General features: G+C 42.1%; 1 protein-coding gene across 1 annotated transcript in view; it reads left to right on the top strand.

Annotated features, from left to right (window-relative positions):
• The window catches only part of NME9 (NME/NM23 family member 9), an 81821-nt gene that overhangs the window by 50103 nt on the left and 8679 nt on the right, over positions 1–23039 (top strand). Inside the window, exons 11-14 of the mRNA XM_082262097.1 lie at positions 7815–7959; positions 8075–8182; positions 10949–11100; positions 14131–14275. Of these exons, the coding sequence (XP_082118223.1) occupies positions 7815–7959; positions 8075–8182; positions 10949–11100; positions 14131–14275 (550 nt within the window). The remainder of the gene's footprint in view (positions 1–7814; positions 7960–8074; positions 8183–10948; positions 11101–14130; positions 14276–23039) is intronic.

Here is a 23039-nt window from a genome sequence, read left to right as displayed (position 1 = left end):
CCCATTGCCTCTGATTTTCCATAATTAATTTTTAAATAAGATATAGCATTAAATTTTTTAAATTCCTGTAATAGGTTTGGCAGAGAAATACCCGGTTTGGTCAAGGAGAATAACAAGTCGTCTGCATAACCAGCTACTTTATACTGTTTCCCTTTTACCTCTATCCCTTCAATATCCTGGTTCGATCTAACTCTGCACAGGAAAGGTTCCACCGTCAAGGCAAACAAAAGGGGTGACAGGGGACATCCCTGTCTGGTACCGTTTCTTATTGGAAAGGCTTCTGATAATAGCCCGTTGGCCTTTACCCTGGCTATCGGTTCTGTATATACCCTAGTAATCTTTTCTAGCATATTTTTTCCCAATCCAATGTGTCTGAGTACGGAAAACAGAAAAGGCCAGCCCACTCTATCAAATGCCTTCTCTGCATCCGTACTCAGCACTACATAAGGGATCTTTTTTTCTTTTGCTACTTGCATCAAATTGAGAATTCTTATGGTATTGTCTTTTGCCTCTCTAGATGACATAAAGCCTACTTGGTCCAGATGTATCAGGTTTGGGAGGAATTCTGCCAATCTACTTGCTAAGATTTTAGTCAATACTTTTAAATCCACATTTAATAGGGATATTGGCCTATAGCTGCCACATATAGCTGGATCTTTACCCTCTTTTAGTATTAATGAGATATGGGCTGTAAGTGTGTCTCTCGTCAGCTTCCCATCCAAACCTGATGCATTGTATAACTTTACCATATATGGTCCTAAGATATGGAACAGCACCTGATAATATTGTACCGTTAGGCCATCTGGGCCAGGTGCTTTCCCAGGGTTCATTGCCTTAACTGCCTGTTTTATTTCCTCTAGTGTAATCTCAGCCTCCAAGCTTTCACGATCCTCCTCCGAGAGTCTAGGTAGCTGTGACTGAACTAGATATTGATCTATATCTTGTTGTTGGGGGGGTGTCTCCTGTAAGTTATACAGAGAGGTATAATATGTCTCAAATTCTTTCAATATTTGTGTAGGTAAAGTTTTTTTAATTCCTTCTCTTGAGGTAATATATGGTATATAAGATCTCGTCCTCTGCTCCCGAACAGTTCTAGCCAGTACTTTCCCACATTTGTTACCCGCCTCGTAATTTAACTTACGGCACCTTTGTAAGGCAGCTTTTGCTTTATACTGCATCAAATCTGTTATCTTTTTCCTGACTAGTTTTAACTCGATCAAGGTTGCATCTATCGGTCTTTGTTTATGTTCTGTCTCAAGTTCCCTAAGTTTTCCTAGGAGTTGTGACAGTTGCTCATTTCTTTCTCTTTTAATACGTGCTCCATGTTTTATAAGGAGCCCTCTCACGACTACCTTATGGGCCTCCCAAAGTATTCCCATCTTACAATCCGGTTGCTCGTTTATTTCAAAAAAGCTTTTCATTTCTTTCTCGACTTCCCTTAGTATCTCTTCTTTTTGTAGTAGGCTTTCATTCAGCCTCCAGAAGCTCCTCCCCTGTGCAGAATTCGCTGTTAATTTATATAACAAAAATATAGGTGCATGGTCTGACCATGTGATACTGCCTATACTTGTATTTTGAACTGATTGTAATTGGGCATGAGGTATAAGAAAAAAATCAATTCTAGAGTAGGTCTTATGCAGTGTAGAAAAGAATGTGTATTCTTTTTCAGAAGGATGTTGTAGCCGCCATGCGTCTATAAGTTGAGCATTATATAGTATTTTTAAAATCTTTTTATTCCTTCCTGCTGAAAAAGTCGATGTCCCTGTTGATATATCCAGGGCTGGTGTTAATGGGCAGTTAAAATCTCCCCCCATAATTAACTGTCCTTCTGAGAACCTCATGAGCTTCTCTACTACCTTAGCTATAAAGCTGTCTTGTCTGCTATTGGGTGCATATATTGTTGCTATTGTTATTTGTATTTCCCCTATTTTCCCCCTAACAAACAAGAATCTTCCTTCCGGATCCTGCATTTTGTCTTGGAAAGTCCATGGAACAGAGTTTGCAATGAGTATGGAAACCCCTCTTGCTTTTGCTTGTGTATAAGTGGAATGGTATGCATATGAAAAATTTCTATTTTTAAGAAACGGTAATTTATCTGTCCTGAAGTGCGTTTCTTGTATCAGCGCTATACTAGTATGTGACTGCTTTAATTCAGATAATAACATGTGCCTTTTTTCTGGGGTATTAAGTCCCTTTACATTATATGAAACCACCTTTACATCCTCCATCATTCGCTCATGGATAAAGAAGAAGAAAAAAAAAAAAAAAAAAAAAAAAAAAAAAAAAAACCCCCCCCCCCTACGGATTCGAGAAGGTCGGTCTCTACAAGAGAACGGCCTTCTCTTCCGTAGTTTCGGATAACAAAAAATGTATCCTTATTTCACACGCCCACTTTCGTGCCACTTGTGTGACTTTATTAGTAGGGTCGTGCCCCGAAGTGACTCTCTGTGGACTCTCCCCCACCTCCTCCCACCACTTTTTATCAACATATTTTGGCCATATCTTATTCTAAGGTCTACCGGCATTCCTCTCTTTCCCTTCATGGTCTTTGGTTTCCCTTAATAGACAGTGACATTCCCTTCTCACTGAATTACAAAAAAAAAAAAAAAAAAAAAGGAAAACATCAAAATACTTGAGTAATGGTCCCGGGGATTGATGGGGAGGGGGTAGGGTCGAGGGAAACCTCCCTCTTCCCCTCCCTTACCTCCCCATCCATCCCTCCCCCCATCTACACAAACGCTATTCATCATAATATGGATATCACAACATTTTCATATTCAATAACTCAATCCTCCTCTTCTCATCCCCCTCTTATTCTACCGAATTAAATTGTGAATTAACCTTTATATACTTCATAAAACACACAACAAAAAAAAAAAAAAAACAAAAAAAAAAAAAAAAAAAAAGGGGGAAAAGAAACCCCCCCCTCCCCCGTACCCCCTATAATATTAGTGACAAGAGGAACAACTTCCATTCTATATTTCAATAACTGTGTAAAAGAAAAACAAAAAAAAAAAAAAAAAAAAAAAAAAAACCCCTTCCACTTCCCCATACCACCTATAAAATTAGTGACAAGAGGAATAACTTCCATCCTATATTCAAAACTGTGTCAAGAAAAAAAAAAAAAAAACCCCCTTCCACTTCCCCATACCACCTATAAAATTAGTGACAAGAGGAATGACTTCCATCCTATATTCAAAACTGTGTCAAGAAAAAAAAAAAAAAAAAAAAACCCCCCCCTTCCACTTCTCCATACCACCTATAAAATTAGTGACAAGAGGAATGACTTCCATCCTATATTCAAAACTGTGTCAAGAAAGAAAAAAAAAAGGGAGGGGGGGGGCGAGAAGGATGTATCAATAATTAACCCTTATTTCCCGTAGGAACAGTACAGTCTCTTAATAGTCAAATTTCTTTATCTCCTCTCTTCTCTCGATAGGGTCTCTGGTCTTTTCTCCCGTTGTTGATGGTGTACTGGCGGGTTCTCATTAGGCAGTCGATTCAGCCAATTTACTATTTGAATAGGGTCTGTCTCTATAAACGAAAAGAATGCCATCCTGTCTTGGTATGTTCTAAGGTTAAAATACTGTCCATTCCTACGGAACGTTACCGAAAATGGGAACCCCCATCTATATGTGCATCCTGCTTTTCTTGCCAATTCTAATAATGGTCTCAAGAGAGCTCTTCTCCTCAGTGTACCTCTGGCAATGTCTGCATATATCTTAACTGGTACTCCTTCCACTTTTATATCCTGGTTATCCCACACTAGCCTTAGAATCGCCTCTTTATGTACATAATGAAATAGTCTACAGATCACATCTCTCGGTCTTCTCTCGTCTTTGCTTCTAGGGCCAAGGGTTCTGTGTATTCTTTCTATCTCCAAATGTTCCGGATATTTATCCTTCATGATCTGCTTAAAAATTTCCTCTGCTACTTCTGTCAGTTTTTCTTTCCCCACCATTTCAGGTATGCCTCGTATACGTAAGTTATTACGTCTGTTTCTGTTTTCTATTTCCTCCAATTGTAGTTGTATCTTCTCATCTATCTCTCTTTGTATGTCTCTTGTTGATTCTAGTGATGTTACCCTCTCTCCAATACTTTTTCTGGCTACTGCTTCCTCCGCTAAGCCTATTGTAATATTTTGTATGTCTTTCTTTATTTCCTGCATTTCTCTCTGATGTACCTCCTCTATTTTGCTGATCATCTGTTCTATGTCCGATTTAGTTGGGAGGGCTTGTAGCATAGCTTTTAGCTCCATGTTGTGAGATAAGCTCTGTACATAAGTGCAAGATGTATCATTCTCCCTTTGTCTTGCCTCTGGACTTTCAAGGTAATTCTCTGAGGTAGGGGAGGCAGTCAGAGAGCTAGGTACATCTCCTGACTCTGGACTTGTTAGGGCACTATTTCCACTTCTTGCCATTTCTCTTGACGTCTTATGATTATTAGCAAAGTATTTGTCTATTTCTCCTTCTGGTTTACTTGTTTTAGGTTTCGTCGTATTGTTCTTTCCTTTTCTTTTTTTAGTTAGTGTCATACTTTCTTTTTAATTCTATGGCCTATTCTCTCTCAACTTCTATTAACTCCCCTGGGATATTTTATTCCAGATAACCACGGGGAAAAGCCACAGGACAGACAACCAGTAAGAAGAAATGCAGTCCCTTTTCCTCTTCAGTCTCTTAATTTAATCGTTATAGATATCACAGTCAATAGCCATCCAGCATACAATAGAGATATACGGGAAGGGGTATAAGATAGAAAAGAAAAAATATTATCTCACCCACATTCCAAACTGTCCTTCCAATAGGGTGGCTATCCTTTCCCTTAAAAAATACCAGTATAAGAGGGAACCTGGTTTAAAGGGATAACCCGCAGGGGTTGCCTTGTATCTGATCCAGGCCGACTCTCAAGGCCTCTATCCTCCGCAGCTCCAGCCTCTATCTCCGCTCCTGGAGATTTTAATCTGTACAGACACCAAGCAGGGGGGCTCACCATCCAGGTACTCTCCCCTCCTCATCTGCAGCACTGGTTCCTCGAGAGGCTGGTATCCTATTCTCCTCCTGCTGGTCTTGCTTTCTTGCCTCCGTAGCCTCTATTTGCTCTGGCTAATGGGGAATTTCGGCAATAGAAGCAATCAGCTGGAGGTTTGAGATACAGCCCCTTACTTGATCGAGCCGTCGGCGCTCCGACCGGCGGGACCGGGATAAGCTCCGCTTCTGACCTCCTATGTAATCTGGCCGCTTTTCCCTCCTCACCCGAGGTGCGGGCTATTCAGATATCGGCGTCCGGGTCACGGCTCACTTAGCTCTGCTGCTTTCGGGTGTACTCTCGGCGTCTCTACAGGCTCTGGCGGGAGAGGTGTTCAGCGGGAAGGCGCACAGCCCACACTCACATCGTCACTTCCGGGCACGCCCCAATATTTCGTTCACCACACTCACAATTTACCACGGCACACTGTGCTTCATTTCTTCAAAGCCATACTTTTTATTTTTTGGGTGGGGGGGTTGGTGTTAAAAATAAATGACGTTCCCCAGGTGCAAGATGTGCTAGGCATGCCACTTGCTCGAAATATTTCTTGCACCATCAGCAGATATTTTTTGCACTTATCGAACAAATATTAAAAAAAACACTTTCAATGTTATATTCAGCAGAAGAAAAGGGACCAAGTAGGAGAAGTTCATTGTTAGGCTCCTTTCACATGGGCGATATGATACGATCCGCCTGTCAGTTTTTCAGGCGGACCTGATCGGATGCTCAATGCATCCCTATGGGGCAGCGGATGTCAGTGGAGACATGTCCGCTGACACCCGTTGCTCTCCGATCCTGTCTGTGAAATCCAGACGGATGGAAACCCTATTCGGATCGGATCAGATGGGATCGGATGAGAACGGATAGGCGGTTCGTTCTCATCTGATCTCCCCATAGAGGACAGCGGGGATCTGACAGCTCCGTCTGCGCACACAGAGTGGAGCCGGAGCTGTCATCCGCCTGCTCAGCGGGGATCGGCGGATCGATCCCCCGCTGAGCAAAACAGACCTCGTCGGATGGTGCACCGTGTGAAAGGGCCCTTAGGGTTTACATACACTTTACAGGAAAGACCATTCATAGAGTAAATGCTAAACAAATGTACTAAACAAATATAGATGCTGTCAATGCTGACCTCTATTCTTTAGAATGCTTATTTTTGTATTTAAATACATATATTTCTTTTACAGATTTTTTTTTTTTTTTTTTAGTTTTGATCCTGTAGTGACAGTGAGTTCTGAATAACTTTTGTTTTGTGATAAAGTAGGTTTTACGGCACATTACTCCCATGCACAGGGCAGGGCACTTTGTGCATAGCAATGCCATTCATTTTGAAAGTGCCTTATAGCTAAAGTACAGTATATAGAAATGTAGGAGCGTGTTCTAAAACAAAGAAAAAACAAGTGGTCCATCCAGTCTGTCCCTTATTTTTTCTTATATATTTTCTTTTAAAGTGGTTCTAAAGACAGAAGGTTTTTTCTATCTTATTGACTTCTATGCATTAAGATAAAAAAATCTTCTGTGTGCAGCAACCCCCCTAATACTTACCTGAGCCCCATCTCGATCCAGCGATGTTGCACGAGAGACTCGGCTGCCCGAGACTCACCATCCTGACTTTGGCTGAGACACGCAGCGGGCGGCATTGGCTCCTGCTGCTGTCAACCAAAGTCACTGAGCCAATGAGTAGAGAGAGTGGGCAGGGCTAAGTCATGGCTCAATGTCTGAATGGACACACAGAGCAGTGGATCGGCTCGGGTGCCCCCATAGCAAGCTTCTTGCTTTTGGGGCACACGGCAGGATGGTGGGGTCAGGAGTGTTGGCGAGGGACCTGAAAAGAGGAGGATCTGGGTTGCACTGTGCAAAACCACTGCAAAGAGCAGGTAAGTATAACATGTTTGTTATTTAAAAAAAAAACAAAAAAAAAACAAGACTTTAGTATCACTTTAACCTTTTTGTTTGAGTATAGATCTAGGTTTGTCCCAAACATATTTCAATTGTCTTTCAGTAAAGGACAAAATACCCATACTGCATCATACAATACACTTTCCATGCCTCATGATGCACTGCATCAGAAAAAGAGTGCAGGTCCTGTTTTTCTTCCATTGCTGGGCATTGGTAGCCCAATCTAAATAAATGAGCTGCCTTAAAGTTTATTTCCACTTTTTCAGTCAAGTCTGAGCAACCCCCACTATATATGTGTTATGTGTATCCATTCACTCAGCATACCTAAAAATAATTAAACATCTTTCTTACCTTTTTAGTCATTTCTTTGGAGCAGGTTTATACACTGGACTCTATAAGGCAGCTTATATTGTTTAGAATGACTTGCAATGTGCAATTAGAGGGAGGTGAAGGGAAAGTTTTTTAAAGTGCATTCACATACAATGTATCACCAAAGCCTTAAGATTTTGAACCACTTGTTAGAATAAAGCGTGCACATCTAATTTACAACTGATAATGAAGACCTGCCAGCACAGTACAGGCACGGTTAATTATGGCAAACATAACTCCCCAGCCCCTTCCTTAACGTTACCTAGAATCTAAAAGCTAGGTAAGATTTAAATAAAAGAAAGTAAAAGGTAAACAGTCATTTTAAATATTTTTTTTGTTTTGCTCTGTGATTTGGAACATTTAACAAATATAAATCAGGATCTAACCACATTTAGCTATAAAAGTGGAGCTATTTTTAAGGCAATGTAGGCTAATTTGCGTGTAGTAACATACTGCAAAGAACTACACAGGTCTAAAGGGTCCATAAACATTTCCTTCAATTTTATTTTACTTTTATTCAGATGAAGTTTTGCAAAGTATCCGCGAGGCAGGCTTCTCTATAGCAATGCAAAAGGAAATTATGCTCAGTGAGCAACAAGTTGAGGAGTTCTACAGAGAACATATAAATGAAGACTATTTCCCAGCGCTTAAACAGCAAATGATCAGGTAAATACTTTTATAAACATTTGCATTTATTTTTTATGATTGTTTTAGATAAGTGTATGTTATAATCCATAGATATGTTATTTATTTGGGTATCTTATGTATTAAACCTTGACAGTGGTCCCGTTCTTGCCCTGGCACTGGTAAAAGACAACGCAGTAAAGCACTGGAGGGGTTTGCTAGGACCTGCCAGTATTACAGAAGCATTAAATGAAGCACCAGACAGGTTAGACAACGTTATTTCATATCATCTCAGAGAAACACTGTGGCTAATGTAATTTTTTTGAGCATGATGGTGTTATTATTTTACCTTTTTGTTTTTTATTTTTCTCATATTTCTGTTGTTTTTGTGTTGCATTAAAAGGAATTTGGCCAGGAAATCAAGAATAATGTTGTCTTCTAAGGTTAATGTGGTACTTTACCCATAACAACTTGGATAAAAATACAGTTTTTTAGTAAGGAACATACATTCCACAGTAATAACTATGCTATCAAAATTAGTGTGTTCTGTAAATTGCCTCTAGAATTGTTCCTGTTTCTACTTGCTGGAGGCTGCCATTTTTGCTGAAGCCCAGAGCCCCTGAACAGCAGTAAATCTTTAGTCTGTCAGCGGATCAGCCTCTGAAAGCTCAGCACAGTGCCTAAAAACGGAGAGCAACTGAGCATGTGCAGAGCAGGGTGAGACAGTGTATTGCTGGAATTTAAACAGTATAGGTACTTATTTTTAATGTTTTACATAGCTATACCTGCAAAAGGGGGCAGCCTGAAGTAATGTAGCAGGACTTATTTTTTCCAATTAAACTTCCATTTTAATGCCATAAAAAGCAATAAACCGTTTGTGAATTGTACCAATTAGGGCAAACAAGCAACAGCTATCCCTACTAGATGCTTGTGTTGCCCTATCCTTCCCTCTCTGATCATTCTGTTCAGCTGCCAGGGTCAAAGTGAAATACCTGGTAGTTATTAGGTAGGATTTAGGGAGTCTCTCCTGCCACAATTAAGCTGAAGGTGGCACAACTTAGAACCCAACTCCAGTCAAAGTTTTATATCATGTTATGGATTGAAAAAGGTTGCATGGGTACAAAGACACATTCGAAATAAAAAATTTTAGATTAGAGAAGGTTTTGAAATTTTAACAAAGTTTATATCGTTGTCTGAGTGTTTCTTCCCCTGGTGACGATTACTCACTTCATTTATCGCCTTGGTATCACAAGGACAGCAGGGGAAGAAAATTTTCCCCATTGGGGTCACAGACAGAAATAAACGTAACCACTTCTCCTTAGGTGGACATCATATGATGTCCTGGAATTTAAGTGATTAAATCTGAATGATGCCTGCAGCTGCAGGCATCATTTAGATATCTTCTTTTTCTGCCCGTGATTCCCTGTCATATAAAAACCATCATAGCGGTTGTTCAGTCCTTCCCTCTTAGTCATAGCGGCTGTTCAGTCTTTCCCTCTATGACCTAGGCAGACCGGGCACAATGTTTTGACATCACGCTCAGCCTCGGCAGATGTAAACACTGCTGTTTCTTCGGCTGGGAAGCTGAAATCCTTTTTTAATTTTTTTTATTTTAGGCTTTCCAGCCTAAAGGAGCAATCTGGGGACTTATAGACCCGTCATGCCCTATTACTATTACAAGGGATGTTTACATTCCTTGTAATAGGAATAAAAATGATAAAAAAATTAAAGGGTAAGTGTCAAATTAAATAAACGTAAAATAAACAATAAAAAAATAATACATTTAAAGCTCCCCTGTCTCCGCATGCTCTCACATAGAAGCGCACGCATATGTACGTCCCACCTGCGTATGTAAACAGTGCTCAAACCACACATGTGAGGTATCCTCGTGAACAGTCTAACGAGAACAATAATTCAGGTAACCTGTACATTTTTTTAAAGTGTTGACTATGGAGATTTTTAAGTGCCGAAATTTTGGGGCCATTCCACGAGTATGCGCAATTTTAAATCGTGACATGGCATCTATTTACTCGGCGTAACATCATCTTTTACATTATACAAAAAAAAATTGGGCTAGCTTTGGTGTTTTTTTTTTCGTGATTCATGAAACCATTTTTTTAAAAATAAAACGCATTTAAAAATTGCTGCTCAAATACCATGTGACATAAAAAGTTGCAATGACCACTATTTTATTCCCTAGGGTCTCTACTAAAAAAAACATATAAAATGTTTGGGGAGTTCAGTTGATTTTTACATGTAGGCGGGGAGTGCCAGAAAAGGCCCAGTATGGAAGTAGTTAAAAAAAATAAAAAAAAGTGTTAGGTTTTTAAAGCTGAAATATAGCCAAAATGTTTTTGTATATTTGCACTCTAAAAAAAAAGTTACCTCTAATGTTGTGTGTCCCATCTCTGCCTGCTACAGAGTTTATTAAATCTTTTACTTTTACATCATCCTGCAGTCTCCTGTTGGCATTGAATATCTGGAGATGAGGATTGTAGTTCTGGCTGTAGTACAGATAAAATAAGAGATTGCTGTCTTCCATTCAGATAAGTTCTGTGAAGGGAGGAGGTGCTGATAAACATCACAACATCCTTCCTCCAGTCACATAATGCCTTGCTTTCTGTGAAAAGAATGCAAGTCTCAATCACAGTGGACAAAGTGCCAAGAGATTAACCTCATTATATTTGTGATATCGGTCCTACAGAAAGGACTACATGTCTCAGCCATGGACGTTCATAGACTGCAGACTGAATAAATGTAAAAGATTTAACAAATGCGTCAGCAGCCAGAGATAGGCCATACTTTATAACAGGTAACCTATTTTTACTGTGCAAACGTGCATAAATAGTTTTTGGCAACACGCTAGCTTTACGTAAATCAGTTGCTTTGTCCTAGATAGGCGTGTCCCAAGAACACATGCACTAAATGCTCCAACTTGATATGTGTATAAAGCCTAGTCTGCTATTTATTTTGTCCTAAAGTTGTACAATGCTGTTTACTAATTTTCTTTGTGCTTTGACCCTATTTTCAGCTTGAGAGCCCGTTTTACTCCCTCAGATGGTGACCTTAACCAGCTACATGGCAGTTCATGCCCACAGGATGCAGTAAAGGAAATTAACTTTTTCTTCCCATTAGAGCATACCTTGGCAGCTATTAAACCTGATGCAATGGAAGAACACAGAGGTAAATGAGAAGAGGACATTTTCTGAGCCCCGGAAGTCCCAGGGGTCTATTATGCAGCTAAGTCATAAGGATAGGAAAGAGTTGTTAAATCCTTGAGGCTGTGAGTAGGTTACTCTTGGTTACCTTGGTGATCTGAAAAAAATTGAAATGAAAATCTGCCAAAATGTGTGTAAGGTTTTCATTGATCAAGATATCTATAGGCCTATTTTTAATTGCCTTGAAGCATAACCTTGTGGGTTTTCCATGCTCTGGCTATAGTTAATCTAGTGGCAGTAAATATATGAGTAATTAGTGCTTACTCTGAGTGCAAAATATCTGGTATTGGTTTGTTAAATAAGGCTTCATAGGGATTTTTGAAAATATTTGTGCGTATTAGGAGAGAATTAAATTATAGATCCTTATCCAAAGCCCATTCACCGCCAGACAGCCACAATATATGGACCATGGTACCAATTGTTTTAGCCCCAGAAACAAGTGAAGGAGTAATCTGGAAGAAATCAGGCTATACGTGCTAGGGTAAATTACCATCTGTACAGCACTTTAAAGGAATTTTCCAAAATGAGTACATTAGAGCGTATAATTTACCAATCCTCCAGACCCAATGGTAAATTCAGCTCTGCCGCCCAATGCCTCTGATATGATCTGATAGGTGTCCTTTTGGCGTTAATAATAGAAAAATAAAGTAAAGAAATTAAGGTTGGACTGGCATTTAATGTCACAGTCATCAGTAAAATAGAGGAGAATTGTTCAGTATCAAAGTGTAAAGAAAATTTCTTTGGGTATGTTATGGATGGACCACCAGTGAAACTGAGTAGGTTTCCCCCAACTCACAAGAAATATAGGGTAATAGAGCCAATAGAGCCATGGGGGAGATACAGGGCAGCATGGCTCAAGGAGAATTTGAATCCCATAATTTTAATGTGAATGATAACATTAGATTAAGTGTCCAGGGACGACAATTTGAAGGTAGCCAGGGGAGGTAGGAGAGGGGACGGGTTGACAATCCACATCTCTGTAGGCCCACAGGGGAAGTTCATGGGTAGCATATAGATGGGAGACAAGGACAATATTGGCTGCCAGGTAATAAGAACTAGAGCAACCCCAGATAAAAGTAAAGAGTTTTCTCTGTCGGATTCAAAGGATATGTGGGGGGATAGGGGACCAGGAGGACTCAGAAAACATATAATAGCAATATAACAATTTAAGCATTTCCCACAAATCGACGTACCCTTATGTCGGCTCAGAGAAATGGTTGTACCGAGATGATACCTGCAGCTTGGGAGCCGTTTGGCCTATATCTCAGCGAGCAGACGTCCCCCCTTCCCGCCGCCTTTTGCTGCCCTGTCTCGGTCTCCTGTTCCTCTGGGAGACCCGAGCAACCAGCCGTCACATCCGCCAACTGGTTGGAGTCCCGAAGGGTCTCCAATGTATTAACCCGGATGACGCCACTTCCGGTTTTTTTGGCGGCTAACGGCGCCGAATTTAAAAAACTGTCAGTATTAAGAAATACAGATTTATGCATTTTGAATTCTTTGAAGCGCAGTGGAGGGGTCTGGGGTCTTTTAGATCCCCGATCCCTCCATAAAGAGTATCTGTTACTGCCTATTACTGTCACAAGGGATGTTTACATTCCTTGTGACAGCAAAAAAAGTGATTCGATTTTTTTTTTTTTTAAAAAACTGTCTTAAAAATAAAAAATAAAAATAAATAGGGAAAAAACATTTTTTAAAGCGCCCTCGTCGCCGTGAGCTTGCGCACGAAAGAAAACCCATACTTAAGGCGCCCACAAATGAAAACGGTGTTTAAACCACACATGTGAGGTATCGCCGTGATCGCCAGAGCGAGAGCAAGAATTCTAACTTTTGTAACTCTAAACTGGTAAGTGTTAAAGATTTTTAAAGCGTCGCCTATGGAGATTTTTAAGTAACGTAGTTTGTCGCCATTCCATGAGTGTACGCAATTTTAAACCGTAACATGTTAGGTATCTATTTACTCGGCGTGACATCATCTTTCGCAATATACAAAAAAAGTGGGCTAACTTTACTATTTCGTTTTTTTAAATGCAGTGAAATGTATTTTTTCCCGAACAAATTGCGTTTGAAAGACTGCTGCTCAAATACCGCGTGACAAAAAATATTGCAATGACCGCAATTTTATTTTCCAGAGTCTTTGCTAAAAAAAAAAAAAAAATATATATATATATATATATATATATATATATATATATATATATAATGTTTGGGGGTTCTAAGTAATTTTCTAGCTAAAAATACAGATTTTAACTTGTAAACAACATGTGTCAGAAATAGGCTTGGTCCTTAAGTTGTTAATGGATTCACCCCTTTTTTATGGATAGTGTAGGACCCACTGATAATGGGGTACTTTGATGCAGTGGTGGGCTTGAGCACGATATGGCCATATGGTGGGACTAAATCCCCATTTTTCTTTATGGATTGTGTCCATATTTGATAGTCATTTCTTTTGCATGTGTGTGCTATTCTTTTTTAATATACATGTTGCTTGGTCCATAGCTGCACCGGCTTTAGATATACATGTTCAGGGTTTGCTCCCCCAATTATTTGCTTGTTTATTAATGGAATATATGCCTGCCAAGAATCAAGCAATGAATTCACATGCCTAAAGGTTGGAAGGTTCGCCTGGTATAAGGATTAGTATGAAGGGGTTAGAGTGATGCCTAGATAGGGTAATATGGATAACCAATTGAAAGAATAAGCATTGCGGAGGACAGCAAGTGTGCAAGGCTGTAGAGTGATAGACATCACCCTATATTTACTTGTTCTAACGTGTAATCTCAAGAATCAAGCAGACTGGGTTGGCAGTGAAAGTAAGATTGGTAGGAAGGCAAACAGAGACCGCCTTAAGATTCAATAACACCAATAAGATGGATGACCTTTTTGGCAGAATGAAAAAGGTCCCTTGAACTGTACATCACATAGACAGCACAGATGTTTGTGACCAGTTTTTTTGTAAATATCATATGTAATTTACATAGGATACATGTTTTTACAGATGAAATCATGGAGAGAATTCAAGTTGCTGGATTTACCATTTCTCAAATAAAAGAGACTAATCTGAGCCAAGAGATGGCTGAGGAATTTTACAAAGAACACAAGGGGAAGCCATTTTTTGAACAACTTGTCAATTACATGTGCAGGTAAGGTTTTTCAGACATTAGGTGACTGTGTATAATATTATTAGGAAGACACAGTCATAAGATAGTGTTCTTTAAGTGAATCTTTACTCCATTTTAAACGTTTAGCATATAAACAAACAAGGTGAGTGGAGGAATCCCCCCTGGAAGAGATTGTCTTCTGACAGCTGATACTGATTGAGGCAAATTTTCCAATGTATCCCTGCAAAAGAAATCATTCAAACGATCATCTTTTGTTGAGTGGAGACTGCCACATACTGATCGTAATTCGGCCTGTCCCTGCTGAACAGGATGCATTTCAATCAGTATATGGCCAGCTTAAAAGCCCAGCTCTAAAACAGATACCACAAAAGTTCTGCCATTACCTTTAGCAAGAGAAGGACACTTTTGTGCCTCTATCTGATTTAGTTTGACATTGTTAAAGGGGAAAGACTTGTCCTAAATTCCTGGCTAACCTTTACCAGCTGCTGTGCCTCTGTCCAGTGAGCGTGTGTAGAACAAAGGGAAACTAAATTTGAGTTTCAGCCTCAAAATGAAAATTTGACATCCGCTTGCTCTAAGTAATCTGAAAAAGAATTGGATAATCACAATTTTTTTTTTTTTTTTTTTTTGCTTTACATACCTTGTTTTTTAAGAAAATATACTTACCTTCCTTCCACTTCCTCCCTCCTCGGCCGCAGCCCACGCCGTCTATTCCTGCTTGCATTGACTCCTGGGAGCTGAACGTCATCGCTCCCAGGAGTCAATGCGCCTGCACCGGCCCTGCTCGTCACTTCCGGTGCAGGCGCGTCATTCCCTGCTAAACAGCTTCTGGGCATGCCCAGAAGCTGTGCAGGGATGACGCACCTGCACCGGAAGTGATGAGCAGGGCCGGTGCAGGGCATTCTGGGACTCCGATGTCACTGAAGAGGACACCGAAGAGGATGCTCTGGCTTCAGCTGCCCACACCTGAGATGGCAGCGCTGGACAAAACATTTTCAATGGAAGTATTTCTTCTAAAAGGTAAGTGAACCTGGGGACAGTTCAGAGGCTATCATTGCTGAAATGCACTAGCCCTGACTGTCCCAGGGGTATTTTTATCTAAAACATTTTTTTGAGGCCGGAACTCCACTTTAATGTAGAGCACAAAAGAGGCTTCTCTAGCTGATTAAGACAATATCAGACATGCTATTTCTAGTCAACTGCTAGTCGTCATAGACAATATGGGCGACTTTCTAGATTACGCATTTTTGCAACGTCATCACAAAAATAGTTCCATTGAACTGGAATCTTTCAGCCATTTTTAATATGCAAAACATCTTCACGGATATCTATGTTGCCATGTTTCTGTAAATTTTCTTGCCATTAGTATGAAAATTCTCTATACAATCCAAATCAGCCACAAGGGTAGTAAGAACTGTATTTTGTATGTTTAAAGATAACCAGTCACAATTGGATTGAAACCAAAATTAGAAAACTCATTCCTACTTTATTATTACCTGCTCAAAAAAATTAAAGGAACACTTTGAAAACACATCATATCTTAATGGGGAAAAATATCATGCTGAATATCTATAAAGATATGGACTGGGTAATGTGTTAGGAATGAATGGATGCCACATCGTTTGATGGAAATGAACATTATCAACCTACAGAGGGCTGAATTCAAAGACACCCGAAAATCAAAGGGAAAAAATGGTGCAGCAGACTAGTCCATTGTGCTGAAATTTCATTGCAGCAGCTCAAAATGGTACTTAGTAGTTTGTATAGCCCCCACGTGCTTGTATGCATGCCTTACAACGTCACAGCATGCTCCTAATGAGAGGAGGGATGCTGTCCTGGGGTATTTCCTCCCAGATCTGGACCAGGGCATCACTGAGCTCCTGAACAGACTGAGGTGCAACCTGGTGGTGTCAGATGGACCGAAACATATTGTCCCAGAGGTGTTCTATTGGATTTAGGTCCAGCGAGCGTGGGGGCCATTAAATGGTATAAATTCCTTCATCCTCCAGGAACTGGCAGCATACTCTCTCCACATAAGGCTGGGCATTGTGGTGCACCAGGAGGAATCCAGGCATAGGGTCTAACAATGGGTCCAAGGATTTTATTCCGATACATAGTGGCAGTAAGGGTGCCATTGTCCAGCCTGTAGAGATCTGTGCATCCCTCCATGGATATACCTCCCCAGACCATCACTGACCCACCACCAAACCGGTCATGCTGAACAATGTTACAGGCAGCATAATGTTCTCCACGGCTTCTCCATACCCTTTCATGTCTGTCGCATGTGCTCAGGGTGAACCTGCTCTCATCTGTGAAAAGCACAGGGCGCCAGTGGCAGACCTGCCAATTCTGGTGTTCATTTGCAAATGCCAATCGAGCTCCACAGTGCCGGGCAGTGAGCACAGGGCCCACTTGAGGACGTCGGGCCCTCAAGCCACCCTCATGAAGTCTTCTTCTGATTGTTTGGCCAGAGACATTCACACCAGTGGCCTGCTGGAGGTCATTTTGTAGGGCTCTGGCTGTGCTCATCCTGTTCCTGCTTGCGCAAAGGAGCAGATACTGGTAGAGTAACTGCCTGTCTTCTGGAACATCCGCCATGCTCTTGAGACTGTACTGGGAAACACAGCAAACCTTTTGGCAATGGAACATATATTGGTGTGGCATCCTGGAGGAGTTGGACTGCCTGGGCAACCTCTATAGGGTTCAGGTATCGCCTCATGTTACCAGTAGTAACACTGAACCTAGCCAAATGCAAAACTAGTGAAAAATAGTCAGGAAAGATGAGTAGGGGAAAAAAATGTCAGTGGCCATCATCTGTAAAACCATTCCTGTTTTGGAGGTTGTGTCATTGTTGCCCATCTAGTGCACCTGTTAATTTCATAAACACCAAAGCAGCTGAAACTGATTAACAACCCTCTCTGCTACTTAACTGACCAGTGCAATATCCCAGGAGTTTTATTGACTTAATGCTATACTCTGATTAACAAGTGTTCCTTTAATTTCTTTGAGCAGTGTACTTTTTTTTTTTTAATTTGTTTGCCCTTGTGTTCAGTTGTATTTCTGTTTTTTTTTTTTTTTTTTTTAATTCCAAAAAGCTTTATTGAACATAAAGGATGAACATGAAAATGTAACCAAACAGGTGAACATACCGATCAACATTCTTGGTTTTCATGACAACAACATATATAGAAATAAAATGAACAGGTTGACATGAATGATATGCTCAGTATTTCTGTTGTCTGTGTATAATTTATTACTGGGCCAGAAGTTTCAACTACCTGGCCTCACACACTGTCTCCTAACTTCTGAGTACACATAACAGCATTGTATAATAAAGTCCTGTGGTTATTTATAGTCCTGGGCAGGAAGGATCAGCCAAACAGATGACCACTGTGATTGGCTGTCACAGTGGTCACATGATAGGGAGCTAGTCCTGCCAGCTCCTGAACAATACTAAAGACCAAAAGCTAAATGTTATCAAAAAACGTATGCGCTGCCACTGAGCTGATCTATATGTATATTACTGCTGCTAACACCTGTTTTGTGCTCCCACACCACTAAACAGAGATAATATACAGTGAATAAGTATAGCGATGCTCCTAATAAATCGATACAATGCGTAAACAATGATAGTGATTTCTTGGATAAGTAATATATAAACAACCAATTAGAGTGATATTCAATGCTCAATTTCACGGGTGATGTCACTTCGGCTCCGTTCACATCTAGGCGTTTTGGGGCGTTTTTGGGGCGTTTTTCTGCTCTAGGATCAGCTCTCAAAACGCCCAACAAGACAAATCCTATTCATTTCAATGGCCCCTGTTCACATCTGAGCGTTTTGACGCTGTATACAAAACGCCCAACGCTCAAAAAAGTACATGAGCTTCTTTTTGGGCAGATTACAGGCGTTTTCCATTGATCTCTATTCAATCTAAAAACGCCTGCACAAAAATCGCGGTAAAAATCGCGGTAAAATCGCGGTAAAAAACGCCGCTAAAATCGCGGTAAAAAACGCGCGAAAAACGCTACGCTCAGGTGTGAATGTAGCCTTCCAGTAAGGATTGAAACCGAAAGTGAGATTCACTGTTTGTGTTTGTGAACTACATGTTTTCCTATTGATGCGGAGATTAACTATAGATGGAATGAAGTGCAGTTATTTTACTAATGAAGAATAATCATTTTAAAACTATATTGCACCATTGCCGATTTCTCTTTGTTTTGAAGTGTTTATCCCTGAATATGGAGGGATGAACAGGATCTCTTAAAGGGCCCTATACACAAATTTGCATTCAAAGTGCAACCTGAGAGAGTCAAACTCCAACAGCGACCCCCAAGTTAAGAATCTAAGTGTATGAGACCTGTGAAATATATAGGTCCTGTTTTAAAGGTGAGCGCATAGGGTGCACAATGGTAGAACCTATATTCTATTACTCTCATCGGGGCACTGCCCCACTTAGTGACGAAGACCCCACAAGAACTGTGCCCACTCAACACCCTTTTGTATGAACTCACATTAGTGAGTGTGGTGTGTTCATTTAATTGCATTGGACTTGCAGCACTGGGGTTCTGGGGTCAACCTATATCACATTTATTACATTATGTAATGGTGCTGGTGGCTGAGCCTGACGTGCAGAGGTAGCCTCGTGGGATCTGGTACAACAGGAACACGGACGGGTCACACTGGTGGTAGACACGGGCTAGTCTGAGGTGCGGAGTCTAAGTGCTAGCTGGTTTTCACTAGAGCCCCTGGTGGTGGGGATAGACTGCGCTGCAAGCTAACACCAGGTCGCGGTCCCCAGGGTTGCCCCACCAGGAGGTGAACACGTCCAGAATCAGAAGCAGATAAGCCGACAAGGATAAGGCAGGAGAGTGGTCACAGGAACGAGCCAAGGTCAGGGCGGGCAGCAAGCAGACGAAGTAGTGGACAAGCCGGGAGGTCGATCAGGAAGTCAACAGGAAACAGCAGGTTCAGGATCAGGAAGTACAGGTAAAGCTGCAGACAAGACAGCAATGGCTCAGTGCTGCTGTGGTGTTTAAATAGGCCAGCCTTTTGCCAATTAGTGCAATTAGTCTGCACTAAGTTAACTCTTAACTGGCAGATTCATGACAGCACTTCAGTGTACACAGGGAGTGTTCCTAACATTGCCCCCCCCTTAAGGGCAACCTCCGGGTGCCCAATAGGTTTTTCTTTTGTGGGTGACTGTGAAAGAAAGCATAGATCAGTTCTTTAGCATGGATATTCCGTTCCGGTTCCCAGGAATTTTCTTCCAGGCCGTAACCTTTCCACTTTATGAGAAACTGTAATTGACCTCTCCTCCTCCTGCAATCCAAAATAGCTTCCACCTCATATTCTTCCTCCCCATCGACAATCACAGGTTCGGGTGGTTCCGAGCTTCTGCCCGGGAAGGAGTTAGGGACTGTAGGTTTTAACAAGGAGACATGAAACACCGGATGAATTCTAAGAGAATCAGGTAAGTGTAATTCATATGAGACCTCGTTGAGTTTCCTCTTGACTGGGAAGGGTCCAATAAACTTGGGTGCCAATTTCTTTGAGGGACAGGCTAGGCGGAGGTTGCATGTAGATAGCCATACCTGGTCACCTGGTTGAAGGATTAGTTCCCCTCTCCTCTTCCTGTCAAAAATCTTTTTAGAGGCTGCTTGTGCCCTTATTATAGCATCCTGCAGCAGTTTACAATTGCGGTTGAGGAAGCTAATGATATCCTGTACTGCTGGAACTGTGGGTTCAGCGGGAACGTCCGGTAAGAAGGACGGATGGAAACCGTAGTTTGCGAAGAATGGAGCTTGCCCTGTACCAGAATGTTTAGCATTGTTGTATGCAAACTCTGCCAATGGTAGTAGGGCCACCCAGTCATCCTGGACAAATGTGGTGAAACAACGGATATACTGTTCCAACGTCTGGTTTGTCCTTTCGGTTTGTCCATTAGTCTGAGGATGGTAGGCGGAAGACAAGGACAGCTCAATCTTCAACGCGTCGCACAAGGCTTTCCAGAAGCGGGAGGTAAACTGGACCCCTCTATCTGAAACAATATTTGCAGGAACCCCATGAAGCCTAACGATCTCTTTAATAAAAACTTCTGCAGTCTCCTTGGCCGTGGGCGTATTCCTGAGTGGCAAGAAATGGGCCATCTTAGATAGACGATCAATGACCACAAAAATGGCGGAACAGCCCTCTGAGGGGGGAAGCTCCACTATGAAGTCCATGGCGACCATCTTCCAAGGCCTGTCAGGGACTGGTAGTGGCCTGAGCAGGCCCCACGCCTTGTTTCTTACAGACTTGCTCCGGGTACAGACGGTACAAGACTTCACGTACTCCCTGCAACTCTGTTCCAGATTTGGCCACCAAAATGTTCGTTGTAATAGATCCAGGGTCTTATGAGTACCAAAATGGCCCGCCAGAGGGTGGTCATGGCATAACCCTAAAACCGTCACTCGGACCTCTTCAGGGACAAAGATCTTGTCTTTAAGCCATAATAACCCATCTCTGGGTACCAGGGACACCTCAGGGAGACAGAGATTCTTTGCAGAAGCTTGCTTTATTTGGGCCATCAGGTTGGTCTGTAATAACAAAAAATTACCTGCGGACAGGATGGTGTCGGGTACTGGCACTTCCTTTGGATCATCAAACATGCGGGAGAGCGCATCTGGCTTGACATTTTTAGATCCCGGCCGGTAGGTAATATGGAAGGAAAATCTTGAGAAAAACAATGCCCAACGTGCCTGACGTGGCCTCAGCCGTTTAGCAGCTCTTAAATACTCAAGATTCTTGTGATCTGTGAAGATGAGGATAGGATGCGTTGCCCCTTCCAACAAGTACCTCCACTCCTCAAGGGCAGCCTTAATGGCCAGAAGTTCTCGATCGCCAACGTCATAGTTCCTTTCTGCTGGGGAAAGTTTACGAGAGAAGAAGGCTATAGGATGTATGAGATCTTTAGTACCCTGCCTTTGCGAAATAACTGCCCCCACGGCCACTTCTGATGCATCTACTTCAAGAAGGTAAGGAAGGGCAGGATTCGGGTGACTCAGGATGGGAGCAGTTGTAAAGAGCCTTTTCAAGGTTAGAAAGGCAGTCTGGGCTTCAGGAGGCCAATTGAACCGGGTATTCTGCTTCGTGAGCTGTGTAATGGGGGAAATGATGTCAGAGAATCCCTTAATAAATCTCCTGTAAAAGTTGGCAAAACCTACGAAGCGCTGGACCCCCTTCTTGTCTGACGGGGGTGGCCAGTCCAAGATGGCTGAGACCTTTTGGGGATCCATCTTAATTCCTTCAGTGGAAATTATGAGACCTAGGAACTGAATACTCTGGCGTTCAAAGTCGCACTTCTCCGGCTTGGCATATAATCCGTGTTGGCGGAGTCTGCCGAGGACATTTTTGACATGTCCCCGATGTTGATCCAGGGATGCAGAGAAAATCAAGATATCGTCCAGGTAGACAATAACAAAGATATCTAACCAGTCTCTGAAAATATCATTCACAAAATGTTGAAAGGTTGCTGGGGCGTTGCACAGGCCGAAGGGCATCACCAGATATTCAAAATGCCCAAACCTGGTGCGAAACGCTGTTTTCCACTCATCCCCCTCACGAATACGGACCAAATTATAGGCCCCACGTAAGTCTAACTTAGTGAAAATGGAGGCTGACCTCAGTCTTTGGAAAAGTTCTGGTACCAGGGGAAGAGGGTAACGGTTCTTGACCGTGATCTTATTTAGTTCCCGATAGTCCACACAGGGGCGGAGAGAGTGGTCCTTTTTTTCCACGAAGAAGATTCCTGCCCCTGCTGGGGATGTCGATGGACGAATGAACCCCTTCTTTAGATTTTCATCCACGTATTCTTTCAGAGCCTCCAATTCCCGTTCTGACAAAGGGAAGATACGACCGAATGGAATCCCGGCCCCAGGAAGTAACTCGATCGGGCAGTCGTATGTGCGATGAGGAGGAAGGGTCTCGGCCCCCCGTTTACTAAAAACGTCCAGGTAGCCATGATAAGGCTTAGGCACAGCAGAAAGCAGATCTGTGTCAGAGTCCAAACAGAGCAGGGTACTGGCAGGGCTGAGAGAGACCGGTAAACAGGAGTTTATGCAGTAATCAGACTGAAATTTGATCGTTCTTGTCATCCAATCGATTTGGGCCTGCAGCCACGGCAATCCCAGGATAACCGGAAATAAAGGGGAAGCAATAGCATCCAGGCTGAGTAGCTCTTTGTGACCTGAAGAAGTGACCATAGGAAGTGGAGGGGTCTCCTGAGTCACAGGTCCAGACTTAATATGAGACCCATCTGCAAGAAAAATGGAAAGTCCTTGAGTCTTGGTTTGAAGAGGGATGTGTTGTTGGATGGCGAACGTGAGATCAATGAAACAGCTGCACGCTCCAGAATCAATAATTGCGGTGACTGGTATTGTACCTCCCGGGAGTTGAAACGAAACAGGGAGCGCTAAGTGAGTAGCACTGGCAGCGGATGCTGGATAACTTGAAGGAGAGATGGAGAGAAACTTACGTAACTTTGCTGGGCAAGAACGTACGTAATGGCCGGCTTCACCACAGTATAGGCAGAGGTTATTCTTTTGCCGGCGGTGTCGTTCTTCAGCGGTTAGGGTAGACCGCATAACGCCAACCTGCATGGGTTCTGGGGCATCTGGTGTGAAGTTAGCAGGAGCCAGGTTGGCCGGAATGGGCCTGGTGGAGGTGACATGAGCCGGAGTTGCGAACCGCGGCATCATCCAGAACGGGCGTGGGTGCTGGGCAGACCTTTCCGCACGGCGCTCACGA

The sequence above is a fragment of the Pelophylax lessonae genome (genome assembly GCF_965119305.1).
Source record: "Pelophylax lessonae genome assembly, chromosome: 6".
NCBI classification, from domain to species: domain Eukaryota; kingdom Metazoa; phylum Chordata; class Amphibia; order Anura; family Ranidae; genus Pelophylax; species Pelophylax lessonae.
Note: the sequence above shows the minus strand (reverse complement) of the source record. Positions and strands in the feature narration are given on the sequence as shown.